At 42.6% G+C, this 13,219-nt stretch overlaps 1 protein-coding gene across 1 annotated transcript in view; it reads left to right on the forward strand.

The window, feature by feature from the left end:
- Positions 1–13,219, forward strand: part of UBR1 (ubiquitin protein ligase E3 component n-recognin 1) — a 159,283-nt gene that overhangs the window by 27,462 nt on the left and 118,602 nt on the right. Inside the window, exons 6-8 of the mRNA XM_075065850.1 lie at positions 961–1,099; positions 9,848–9,910; positions 10,392–10,515. Of these exons, the coding sequence (XP_074921951.1) occupies positions 961–1,099; positions 9,848–9,910; positions 10,392–10,515 (326 nt within the window). The remainder of the gene's footprint in view (positions 1–960; positions 1,100–9,847; positions 9,911–10,391; positions 10,516–13,219) is intronic.

Below are 13,219 nucleotides of genomic sequence, written 5' to 3' on the forward strand. Positions count from 1 at the left end.
AAGGAGAAAAAACATAGATAACCGCTTTCAGAGAATGACTATTTGAACAATGAGAGACCTGTTTCCCAGAAAAGATGGAAAGAACTGGTTGCACATGATCCCTCTTAGCCCAGACGAACACGAACAAACAACAGCACAAACAATCGACTTTCCTCCACAGATTTTGAAAGTATCTGATCCCCGCATTTGGCTCTATGGTACGCTGTCAGGCTCCAGTTTACTGAGCTTCTAACCCTTACAGTAAAAGAGAATTAACCCTAACCTGTTTAGACAGATAATAGACTAAACGGCTCTGTATATTACCAACCTCATCTTTTTTCCAATTTTGTATTCTATTTTCAGTAATTGATATCTGTCATCTTTATGAATCTGAAAGTCGTTCAATGAAAGAGCTAATGGCACAAGAAAGAAGAGGTTGTCCGCGATATTAAAATACATGTAGATATGAACATTTAGGAAAAAAAAGAAGAGAAGGAGTTGCTTCTGTGCTCAATGACAAGTGGAGATATGCCAGATTTTAAGTGAGATTTCCGTCAGGTTATTGCTACCCTGTATATATGCAAATGCCAGTCTCTTTAAATACAGAATCTGAAGATGATTAACTTATTTTTCGTCTACAATTTATTTGGTTATATTTGAGGGGTAGTCGTGTTAGTCTGGATCTATAAAAAGCTGCAAAGAGTCCTGTGGCACCTTATAGACTAACAGAAGTATTGGACCATAAGCTTTCGTGGGTGAATACCCACTTCGTCAGGTGCAGTGTCTAAGTGGGTATTCACCCACAAAAGCTTATGCTCCAATACTTCTGTTAGTCTATAAGGTGCCACAGGACTCTTTGTCGCTTGGTTATATTTGTGACTTTCTCCCAGAAGTTTGCAAGTGATTTGTTGCCAAAATCTGGATAGATTATTTTCATTTTCTGTTTGCTCATCTTATTAAATATTGGCTTCTCCCCATTAGAGAGAAGACGGACCACTACTACTGTGTTCTTTTCAATGATGAACATCATTCTTATGACCATGTCATCTACAGTCTACAGAGAGCGCTTGGTTGTGAGCTCGGGGAAGCCCAGTTGCACACTACTGCAATAGATAAAGAGGTCAGTGCACTCTGTGTGAAATAGAAATTCTCTTTTTAAGGATTATATGCTGCTTCTGTATATTCTTTCTCTCATTCTCTGATCATAGTAACTGTTGCTGTGATGTTGGAGCATGGAAAGAGACAATGACAGATAATGCAACCTAATTGTTAATTGATAGTTGCATGGAATATGAATACTATTAAAGAAGGTGATTGGGTTTTCGTATTATGCTGATTTGTTATTCAAGAAACAAACCAGGGTCCAGAGGAGGTGAGAAGCCACTGATTTCTTACCTGAGGTTGATCCACTTTCATCTGTTGTCTAACACAGCCAACTTTCTCTAAATTTGTTATAAAGGTTAGTTTTATCTTATCTGATTTGCACTTCTTGGATGAGGAAAGGACGCATTTCAGACATACCACTAAAATAAAAATATATTAATTTGCATGTTCAATAGTATTTGGTCAAAACAGTAGGTTACGTTGCCCGAACACTTATTTTTCTGTCCTGTGGCACCTCTTAGACTAACAGATGCATCTGACGAAGTGGTATTCACCCACGAAAGCTCATGCTCCAGTACAGCTGTCAGTCTATAAGGTGCCATAGAACTCTTTGCTGCTTTTACAGATCCAGACTAACACGGCTACCTCTCTGATACTTATTTTTCTGGTTCAGTTTCTGTCCTCTAATAATCTTTAAAGTTGTGATGCAAGTTATTAAAACCAGGGAAATTCCATGGTGAAGCTGATGCTGACACTTCTACTTTTTTTTTTTTTTCTCAGAACAACATTAAATATCCCTAATTATCTGTTCGAAACTACTTGGGTAGGGGGGTCCTTCTGTACTTGTCACAAAATCATGAAATGTGCACGTACATACATGTGGGCAAAGATTTTATACACGCACACCCCCTTATTAAAATTGGAAGAATTTTTAAAAATTTGCTTTTGACCATTAGTGCTGTTTACTTTCAATATTTGTCTTTGTTTGGACTATGAAAAAATTAGTTTATTTTTGTCTAGTCTCACTTTCAGCTTATGTGCTAGCACAATGCTATATTGCTTGGGCCGCATACACTACAGAAGACGGTCTTCCAAAAATGACTCCATAGTAACTTTAAGAAAAGTGGGGTTTTTTTGTTTTAAAAGAGTATATACATGGTTATTTTTAATAATAAAACCTAACATTTAGATCTAACTTGACTTGAGTATGCTTTTATAGTGCAGTGGAAATTGTGGTGTTTGTTATACAAAATGTACCAGGGAGTGCTACTTTGCTTTAATGGCAGTATGTTTGCAACAAATTATTGCTTTCTCTTCTCAAATTCTGCATTGTGGAAGGGCCATGTTAAAGGCCATACTTGTAACTTCTTTTTTTGGGGATTTGGGACCAGACGGTTCTTGTCAGTGTTGTTTCAGACTCCATTAAGAGTGGTGCTGCATATTGCTCTGAACATTCCCACTATCTGATCCTGAGAACTAAGAAGTCACTTGATAGGCAAAGAGTCTGGGTTGGAAGAAAAGAGTTCAGGGCGTGTGTACTTTCTGCTGGGATGAAAACTGACACTGCTTCTGGATGGGAATATTTTGCAGAAGTCTAGTTCTTCTATTTTGTTGCACCCATTTGTTCCTCTTATATGATAATGTGAATGCATTGTTTTTAACTTCCTGTTTTAATTTAATTCAAATTGGTAAGGTTGTCCAGAGACTGTTTGTTAGTAATCCACTTGGTACAATCTCAGAATTCCTAGAGCACTATACTAAATGGACGCTAGGCACCACAGAGGAGATAGGGCAAAGGGTCTGATTTTTTTGGCCCAAGTTTATGCAATTTTAATATTCTTTTACTGAGAAGTTATAAGGTAATAAAGCAGTGAAAAAGCTCACACTTGAATCATGTATTCTTGTATTAAACCCTAACAAAAACCTCAATTTTAGGTCAAGTTACCATCAGTTGAATCCTGAGATGTTTTAATTGGTTTTATTACCTTTTTTCCTACATCATGAGCTAACAGACCTTTCTAACTATATGAATGTTATTTTGTTATCTTCAAGAGGAATATATGGTTGTAAGGGCAGAAATAAACAAATGGCTCTTAGTGTCCCCACACATGCCAGACTGTTCCTTGTCCTGCTCTCTTCATTTAAATTTCGGTTGAACACTTTGAGTAAGCCTGCATTAAACTAAAACACTAAAATCAGAAATGAGATGTGACACACCAAAGGGTCTCAGAACCCATCCACGGCATCCAACTCCTATAATTGAATGTTTATTAGGTCTTGGATCTCTGAATAAAGGCTTCTTCTTCTACATGGGGAAACTCTAAGGAAGAGTGGAGTGAATGGTCTGCTGGAGATGGGACAATTTCCCTCACGGGGCTTAGGACCATTGTTTGGGGTGGATTATATAGGATAGGTTTTTTTGCAGTGACAGGATGGACAGCAATTACCATGGCAACAACAGCAACGGCAAAAGGTTAAAACCAATAGCAAACCTCCCCCCAGCAATATTTATAATATCCACGGGCGCTGGGAGGGATGAAGAACTTTCATAACCTGACAATAGAGATCTGTTTTTACACAAAGAGAGGAGGACATGTGTGCAGTCTGAAAGGCATTAAGTGCATCGTTATATATGATTTCTAGAAAATGTAGTTGTTATATCTGTGACAATAGATTGCTAAAACGATCAGGTACCACAGATGTCCAATTCAAAAGGAATTTGGAACCGCAAAGGAACTTGATATGATTTCTCAGTACGCACACATATATGGTGTGGGTACCTGAGGCGGTGACTAGATTAAAAGCTACATCGTATGGGACAGAAGAGGAGTTAACATATGCACAACTGTTATTTGCCTGCATTAGGGTTGAGAGTCAAGGGCTGTGATGTGCCCAGTACGTTCCCAACACACGTGGTGGTGAACAGTGAGGACTTCACCGGGCTTAAGTTTTCGGGTGCATTGGACTTGGGGAGGTTCTAAAGGCCAATAGGTCCATAGATTTCCAATTCCAATCCAGAGGTCGGGTTTTATAGCCGGGGGACTGACAAGGAAGCGATTAGGACCTTCAGGAGGCTTGATTTCCCACACATTCCGGTGGATGACCCAGTCCCACAAGCAACCTCCCCACGGATCTGGGAGGATTCGGTATGTGGGAGCCCACACTCCTTTCACTGGCCCATAGGCCTGGAAGGAGCACTGTGAGCACCAGCATCTCTAATCAGGGAATTTCCAAGTATGTCTCCATGGCCACAAACCAAATGGTATGCCTGAAGCATCCATAAGGGCAGTGGGCCATGCGTGGTGTTTAAGATCCTTTCGAACGACCATTAGCTGGTCACTCAGAAAATCCCGCACCTCAGAACAAGCCAGATTTCACCGCAATGCCTTCCCTGCTTCAGCGATGCTTAAGAGCATTTCAGCAGTAAATCTTGGGTTAGAGAACTAAGAGTGGAGACAACATACAATTCGCACACCCAGCCCGGATACGCTTACCTGTGCCCCGGAAATAAGCCTATGGCCTGGGCCAGTTGGCCCAATTTTTCATCATGCTGTTGATTTTTTTGTAAATATTCCAAACAGAAGCGGCACTATTTTTTTCCCATCCATAAGGAGCCAGCTAAGACCCTCCTTTTGGCGGGAGGATGCACCCTAAATCTGCTGCTGTACTAACCAAGGGCAGCCCCTCAGGAGCAATGGGGGCAGGTAGCAGTGATCTGGAAGTGGATAAAAGGCAGGGTAAATTGATAGTTCCAGCCTGGGATTAAGTATGGTCCATCTGAACCCCCCTGGGTTTCTTTTCTAGAAGAACCATACCACAACTGCTGATTATACACTTGGATACTTCTTTGGGAGCCTCTAGGTTCATCATATGGAGAGGAGATACTATAACAGGGTACAGGCTATGTTGTTGGTTACTGGAATAGCCTCTAAGCAGAAAATATTCCCGTGGTCAGACAAGTCCTGTGGTATATATGTTTGGTTGTTTACTAGTGAGGCTACTGATTGGCTAAGATTTAGAAAAAAATATTACTTTCCTATCCCCACCCCAAGTTCATTAAGGAGGAGAGGTTAAGGAACATTAAAAGTTTCATTTTATCAGGTAGTTTTGCTAGCTTCTGCAAGCTATTCTTTGAGATTTCGTAGTCTTAATTCACTTAGCTGTCCAGCAATGAGGCTATTTAAATCCTGAGCTGTCCAGGCAGTGAGGCCGCAAGGGACGGGGTTACTTAGCAAATCACCTTCTTGCTTGGAGGCTTTATTATGTCCTCAACGTGGAGTAAAGGCTCAGTGGCGTTTGTCACCATCAAGGCAGGAATTACAAGTTCTTTACCTGTTTTTCACTCCTGCTGTTAGCTCTTCCAGTAGGCAAAAGTTTGACTTAGTCGGGGCCATTGACAGCTGAATACACGAGCAGGGTAGTCAAAAATTCGGCACTTCACAAGGTTGATAATTACAGGATTTGAAAGGGTCTTCAGCATGGGGCCAGAGGCAGTTCCTCGCTGGTGGACCTCCATGTAGACCCAGTCTTCTGGTTTCAGCAAGCGACAGAGCTGCTGTATACAAAAAAAACCTAACACATTTCTTAATACTGCAATAATTACACATGTGTCATCTATTGAATGATTCACCTGAGCCAAAGCCAGCAGGGCACTTTGAAGTGCACTGGGTGCCCTGTAGAATTTTAAATGAGGGCTGAGTGTGTTTTTTTCATTGGACAGAGTGGCCTTAAGGGCATTTGGCCATACTGGATCTGTTGAAGCTGCACAGGACTTAATTATTAATTTGTTCAAATAAAATTAGGTTCACAATACATTATTAAACTAACACATACTCATAGAGAGCAGGCAGAGGAACTAAAATATGCAACGGGTCTTCTGTTTTTCTCATGACAATAGAAATTAAAAAGGTTCCTTAATAATCAGGAGGCCCAGTGCCAGAATTGCTCAGTTGCCAGAACATGCTAATACCCTGAAGTGAAGCCCCTCATTAGTCTCCAATGTCAAAAGATGGTGTCTAGTGAGACCTTTGTTTAAGGTCAAGATTGCAATTTACAACATTAAACATCTAAATAAAATAACTTTTAGCAAATATATTTGCTGATTGTAGGCAAAACTGAGGAGATTAAACTTCCTATCATTATGTTTATAGGGCAGTCAATTTTAATGGGTTTCTACCTTTGAATAGTCATGTTGTATGTTATAAAAGGGAAACAGCACATTTATTTTGGTTCCCTTTGGCAACAATGAGCCATTTTGTTATTTTTACACAGAGCCACTCAAGCTTCGTGTGAGGTACTTCACTCACACGTTTACTGATTGGTGCTTATTTTTGTAACCAAAACAGATTTAGTTTTTTACTCATTCTTCCTTGGGCTTGAACTGCCACTATTTAGCAGCCACAGAGCTTGGCTGTTGATCGGGATAATGGGCTGTTTTCTTGTTAGTATGTTGTGTTGTTTTTTACAACCCCAAACACAACACCAATGTATTGATTTTAAGTTCTTCATTCAATGAGTGTCTGTATGTTAACGAGACATTGCTAAAGAAACCAAGATTTTTATTATTCATAACACTTTGACTTTACTTGTTTTACTACTTTTAATTTCTCCAATATACTACAGAGTTAACTTTAGACACTCTTTTTTCATCTCTAACTTTCTCTCAACCGCACGTTTGTTTGGGCCCCATCCTTTTCTGCTACATTATTATCGGTCATGGCCCAAGCATTGTTTCACTACGCAGTTATAACAATGAGGGATGGGCTTTTTGAACTAAATCCCTTTTTATCTATTTATATGCATCACCCTATTTACATACACCCACTTCATTATAAGATGCATCTTATTTAATAATTAACATTTTTCTATGTCCGGACTTAATACAATTTTTCTTTGAGGCAATAACAACCCTTCAGCACCGGTGCATTATAAAAGAATAATAACAAAGTTACAAACAACACATAAAATAGGGAAGACAACAGCATAAACAGCACAATAAAATTTCTTCCTCAATATAGTTTGCGAGAAGGTTTCACTACATTTTGGGAAGTGGTCTTGCTGGGTTCAAGGAAATCTCAGCTAGCTGGGCAGACTTAATGTGCCCAACCTGGTCAGCATGATCGGCTCACAATGCCCACAGGAAGGGAGAGACCTTAACCAGCAGTTCCTGTTGCAACGAGGAAGGGCTGGGATCCGTCTTCTTCTCTAGGGTGTTCTTCTGAAAAACTGCCAGGACCTCATTGTGAGTGGGATCAGGCACATCCAGATATACACCATCTAGGTACAACAGATTGTACAATTCAATTCACACAGCAAATCCTTTCCCAATGGGTTGACAGGAGAACAGGGACTAAAGAAAAACGCATGTTGAACCGAGAGAGGACAGATAGAAACAGAAAGTGGGGATGACACTGGGTGGGGAATAGGAGTATTTCTCACACCTATGGCTGTGATTACATCTAAAAAAAGGGGAACAGAAGGAAACTTTTACGCCCTAAGGGTAGAATGAGATACTCCAGCATTTATCAAGCAAGGGGTAGCAATACCAATTTATTTAAACATGAGACCGTAAGGCCAGTTCAATCAACTGACAGGAATGGGGCGATGACGTTATCAGTCTCATCATCAGTTTCCTGATTTTCCTAACAATTAAGCGGTGGCTAAGGTGGAGTAGGGAAAACTGATAAGTAAAGATATGGGGTTTTGTTTGGGGCTTCTCCAGGACGAAAAAAAAACCCAAAAGGGGACGCATGGGACAATTTCTTATAAGATGGCTTTCCTGTTTACATAGGTACATCTTTTCTGTGGACAATCCATCCTCCAATGTCCCTCCTGCCCACATATAAAGCAAGCACCTTGTTTAGGCTGAGGGTTTAACCCCGGTGGGGGCAGGGCCTCCGCTCTTCCCAGTTCTTGCTTTCGCCCCCTCCTTTTGTTAGAGTCCTGCATAGTTTGAATCTGCAGTGCCATAAGCTTGGATTCTGCCTCGTCCTTTTTTCTTTCCAACTGTCTATGAAAATGCTGTGCTGCAGCCAAAATTCCTTCTAAATCCTTGCCTTCCCAATCCACTACATTGATTCTTAACTGTTCTCACACCTTAGGCGGGAGTCCTTGCACAAAAGCAGCCACTACAGCTTGCCTTGCTGCCTCCTCAGCATCATCAATCTCCCAATACCATTCAAACACTTACTTAAGACATTCCATATAGTCTGCTGGACTTTCTCCCTTATTTCTGTTTTTGGAGAGTGTCTCACGTCTAACTCAGCTTTTCTAAACTTGGGTAAAATTGAGGCCGCCACCTTACACAATACTTGCTTAGACTCTGTTACTATCTTTCATCATTTCCAAGCTTTCGCATATTAATTCAACCAATAAAGAGAGAACCCTACCTGTTCCTTACTTGGATGATTTATATCCCAGCTTGGGTGTGTGGTATTACAACCATTTCCAGCTTGACAGCTGTGTCCAAACATTGATTAATGGTGAGCTGTAATTGTCATATGACCTTGAGTTCATTTAGTTTAAATCCTTTGTTTAGTCCTAGAATTCTGATTTCTTAAGATAGAGTTGAAAAGAATGATTAGTTTTACTAGTCTTGTTTAAGTTGTTGTTGTTCTCAAGTACACTATCATATTTATTTTTGCCAGTTTTATTATTTTTCTTTAGTCTAAGAGATTTTTTTTTAGGTAGTTTTGTAACCTAATTTACTTTACTTGAATTTGCCTTGGTTACTTTACACTTCTTCATGTGTTTACTGAAATGTTAATGATGCTTAATAGTTAGCCTTTCTCAGTAGGAGACTAAGGGTATGTCTTCACTGCCAACGTTAAAGCACTGCCATGTTAATGTGGCTGTGTAGTTGTGGCACTGGCACTGGGAGAGAGCTCTTCCAGCACTGTTTTTAGAAAACAACAACCTAAAAAAAACCCCCACTCCCACTAGGGGAGTAGCTGCCAGCACTGATGCACTGTCTATACTGCCACTTTACAGTGCTAAAACTTGCATCACTCGAGGGGGGTGTTTTTTTCCACGCCCCTGAGCGAGAAGGTTTCAGCTCTGTAAAGTGATAATGTAGACAAGGCCTTAGGGTTCATCTACAGGAACAATTAGACCACGGGAAGCCAGGGTGTGAATCTACCCTGCAGTAGTTGGTCATGGCCTGTGTTAACAGTTTATTGGAATGTATCTCAGAGCATTCTAACAAACTGTTAACGGAGATCAACAGAGTGCACATGGATGGTTAGACCTCATTCACAGTAGTGCCAGCATAGATTCACACCCCAGCTTGCCATGGTTTAGTTCATGTAGAGAAGTTCAAATACCTATTGATATATTTAGTGCCTTGAGTAGATGACTTAATAGCATGGTTGTTGATTCTCAAACCATTGAGTTTTATTCTTCTACGATAGAAGTTTGCCAATATTTAATCAATGTTGTAATTACTTATGTAATTCTAAAATGTAAGAGAAAAATCACAAGTTGATTTAAGTATTAATACTTTAACCTAAGATAGTCTCTTGAATAGTCTGAACTAATTTCATTAGAAGTGATTAATTATTCTGTCTATTTAATTGCTGTGTTTCTCTCACTTATCAACTTTGAATTGTTTTTGTTTAGTAATTTTTAGATAAAATTAATTGGTGTTCAGATACCTGTTTCCTCACCACACCTGTCTTGTGCTGCTTGCTTATTTTGAATAATGTCACCTAGCAGGGACATTGTTGTCTTTTTCAATATTTTATTAATTCATCTCTCATTTAAACAGGGTCGTAGGGCTGTAAAAGAGGGACCTTATGTATCCTGTCAGGAAACAAAAGAAGAAATCAAGGTAACTTCCTGAAATCTTTATTCCTCACTTAAAAAAATACAAAGAACACCAAATTTTGTATTGTCTTATTTTTGTTATTTGCAGTGATGTTGTAGCCGTGTTGGTCCCAGGGTATTAGAGAGGCTCTGTGTAAACTCGAAAGCTTGTCTCTTTCACCAACAGAATTTGGTCCGATAAAAGATATTACCTCGCTCAGTTTGTCTGTCTATATTTTTGTTATATAATCTTTATAACTTAATATATGCAGGGTTTTTTTATGATCTTCCTTTAAACCCCTTGAGATACATTTTATCCCACCATCTTTAGTCAAGTTAGATACACGTGTTCAACACTATCCTAAATCAGGAGTCAGACGGTTTAGGTGACTGCAGCAAAAATTTGCCTAAGTGAGAAGAGGGTTCGTGAATGGGTTAAGAAGGTTAGAACTTGTGGGCCTTATCTTGTTCAAACTTAATTTTCTTGTTTTTACCTGATTTTGTAGAGGCACTCTGAGAATGTCTCCCAACGACCACTTCATGTGGAGGTTCTGCATGCTGATGTTATGGCTCATCAGAAATTTGCCTTGCGCCTTGGTTCCTGGTTGAACAAACTTATGAGCTATTCAAGTAAGCATATAATTTATTTTGTTCCCGTAATGGGCTGCCAAAACTTTAGCAAGAGGTACCCTCAAAAAATATCTCTTAGACAGCAATACATGTGATATTCCTTTGTTTAAAATACTCCCATTTTCTCCCCTTAAAACAAATCATCTCTGTCTCTTCTCCCTTGCAATAATATATCTATCTTTTCATCATTTCACTCCTCAAACTGTTATGGTGTGCCACTTCTCCACCACGCCTCCAGCATCTCATGGAGACTCTTTAGATGGCTTTCCTGTCTGTGTGCTGATTCTCTGGGGAACATTCCAAACCTAACTGACTAATTTACATAAAGTGTGTGTGTGTGTGGAGAAGAGATCTTTGAAGTGTCTTGCTGCAGAAGTAGAAAGCAGCTGCTTGCTCCTTTCGGTGTTTCTTTTCAAGATTCTTCAGAATGAAAATGGTTAGATTGTTTTTTGAAAACTCAGATTCTCCTCCCTGAGGCCCAAAGGCTGGCTATGTTAACAAGAGACTCTCACAAGTCCACTATGTTAGTAAGAGACTCTCACAAGTCCACTCCAGGCTTGTTATTTTTCCAAATTTAGGATGTTTCTTAGAAAATAAAACAATAAATCCATTCATAGGCCCCTTTCTCTTCCCAGAGAAGTAGATGGTAGGTTTAGTCCTTATTAAATTCAATCAAATCACCAAAGTTGTTCTTCGAGTGATTGCTCATATCCATTCCAGTAGGTGTGCGCGCGCTGCGTGCACGTTCGTCGGAGACTTTTACCCTAGCAACACTCGGTGGGCCGGCAGGGTGCCCCCTGGAGTGGGGCCGCTATGGCGCCGGATATATACCCCTGCTGGCCCGGCCGCTCCTCAGTTCCTTCTTTACCGCCCGTGTTGGTCTTTGAACTGTGGAGCGCAAGTCTAATGTCTCTCACCTCCCTGGCAATTCACTCGTTTTCTCTTTGAATTTTGAATTATATAGTTGAACTTTTAACAGTATGTTAGTAGTTTAGTATCGTTCTATTAGTAGTTTTTTGTAGATAGTTAGAAGGGATTGGGGTTAGCCCCTTCCGCCTACCCTGGTACCGGGGCCACATGCCCGGATCACCGGGCTTCAAAACCCGTGCGCGGCCTGTTGTAGGCCGATGCCCACAGGAGAACCCCACGGACTACTGCCTAAAGTGGCTGGCGCGAATCTCACTATACGGACAAGTCCGAAATGATATTTGTAAGGTTTTCAAGCCCCGAACTAAATAAGAGCGGGAATGTTCGCCTGAAACAGTTTACTGATGGAGGCGGAGCGCTACTCCTCACATCCTCGAGGCACGTCTGCGGCACCGGGACCAGCACCGTCCTCGGCACCGCAACGCACGACCTTCCGCGAAGACAGCCGAGTCACCAATCGTCCGGCACCAGCTTCGCCGGCCCGCTCGCTCTCGCCTCGGGTAGAAGAAGCGCCAAGACCTTCCTGCGGCCGCTAATCCACACCGGCAGTCAAGTGAATTACACCAACCGCCCCGGGCACTACCATCTGCTGCCGGCACCGACGTCGCCGCACCGTTGATTCGGCCTCAGATAGAGCCGTCGAGATCGGTGACTACCAGCTCACCGGCGTGTGCCGCGGCGAGCTCATCGTGCCCTCCTCTCCGGAGGCGTTCTCCGCAGCACAAGACCTGATGACGCCCGGTACCGCCGGTGCGGTCCCCAGTGTCTATAGGCAAGCCGGCCCTTCTAACGACACTTGTTTTCGCCGGCACCATGGAACTTCGGCGTTCCAGGTCCCACCCAGACGCTCACGGTTTCGCCATCGATTCCGGTTCCCTGTGGCGCTCGCAGGTCCCGGGTACCCGTTCCCCATCAAAGGTACCGGTCGTACTCGCAGTACTGCTCGAGATCCCGGTCACGTCCAGCATTACACGGCACCGCTTCCAGATCTAGCACTGTATCTTCCCTCAAGCCGACTTGCACGGCGACTCTTGGGCCGGTCGACCTCCAGCACCGCGTCTGTGTATACGTTGCTGCTCGCGCTCTCGCACTGTCAGAAACTCCTGGTGCCGTCCCCGGCACTGCATAGGGACGGTTCAGGTGGCCGCAAGACCATGCATCACACGGTCTCCGCCCATCCTTGGCCATCTCGTCAGCCGTTCGATCTCCTTCCATGCCGTGATGGCATCATACGGAGAGTCGGCACCAGCAACGTCTCATCAGTGCCCTTTTTGGACCCGTGGGCTTGTCACCAGCGGCCAAGGTGGCCACCATCCCGCCGCGCACTCCGTTCCCCCCAAACATTGGCACGGAGAGTCCCAGTGAGCAGACCCCCTCCAGCGGGGGACCCAGAACGATCCCGCTGCCCAGGCTTGGACAGCAAGAGCAGCCCCCAGGACGTCCCGCACGACCAGGAGTCTCTTCAGAGCCCTTTAGTCCCTGGGGTCTCTTCCTGACTCTTTCCCGGATGAGGCAGTGGCGGGGACGGCAACATCCTGGATCCTGCCCCCAGTCGACCTAGGTCTCACAGACCTCCTCCGCCACGTGTGCTCTCAACATAAACTTACCGTGGAGGAGGTTCCTGAAGTGGATGACCCAGTAGTCAGCATTCTTTTCAACAGAGCCCCAGCGAGGGTGGCGCTCCCTTTATCCACTCCCATACAGCTCGGTTCAGATACAATCTGGCAAACCCCAGCTCGGTACGCACCTACAGCCAAAGGGGTTGAGCGCAACATAT

Source organism: Chelonoidis abingdonii, chromosome 4 (genome assembly GCF_003597395.2).
Source record: "Chelonoidis abingdonii isolate Lonesome George chromosome 4, CheloAbing_2.0, whole genome shotgun sequence".
NCBI classification, from domain to species: domain Eukaryota; kingdom Metazoa; phylum Chordata; order Testudines; family Testudinidae; genus Chelonoidis; species Chelonoidis abingdonii.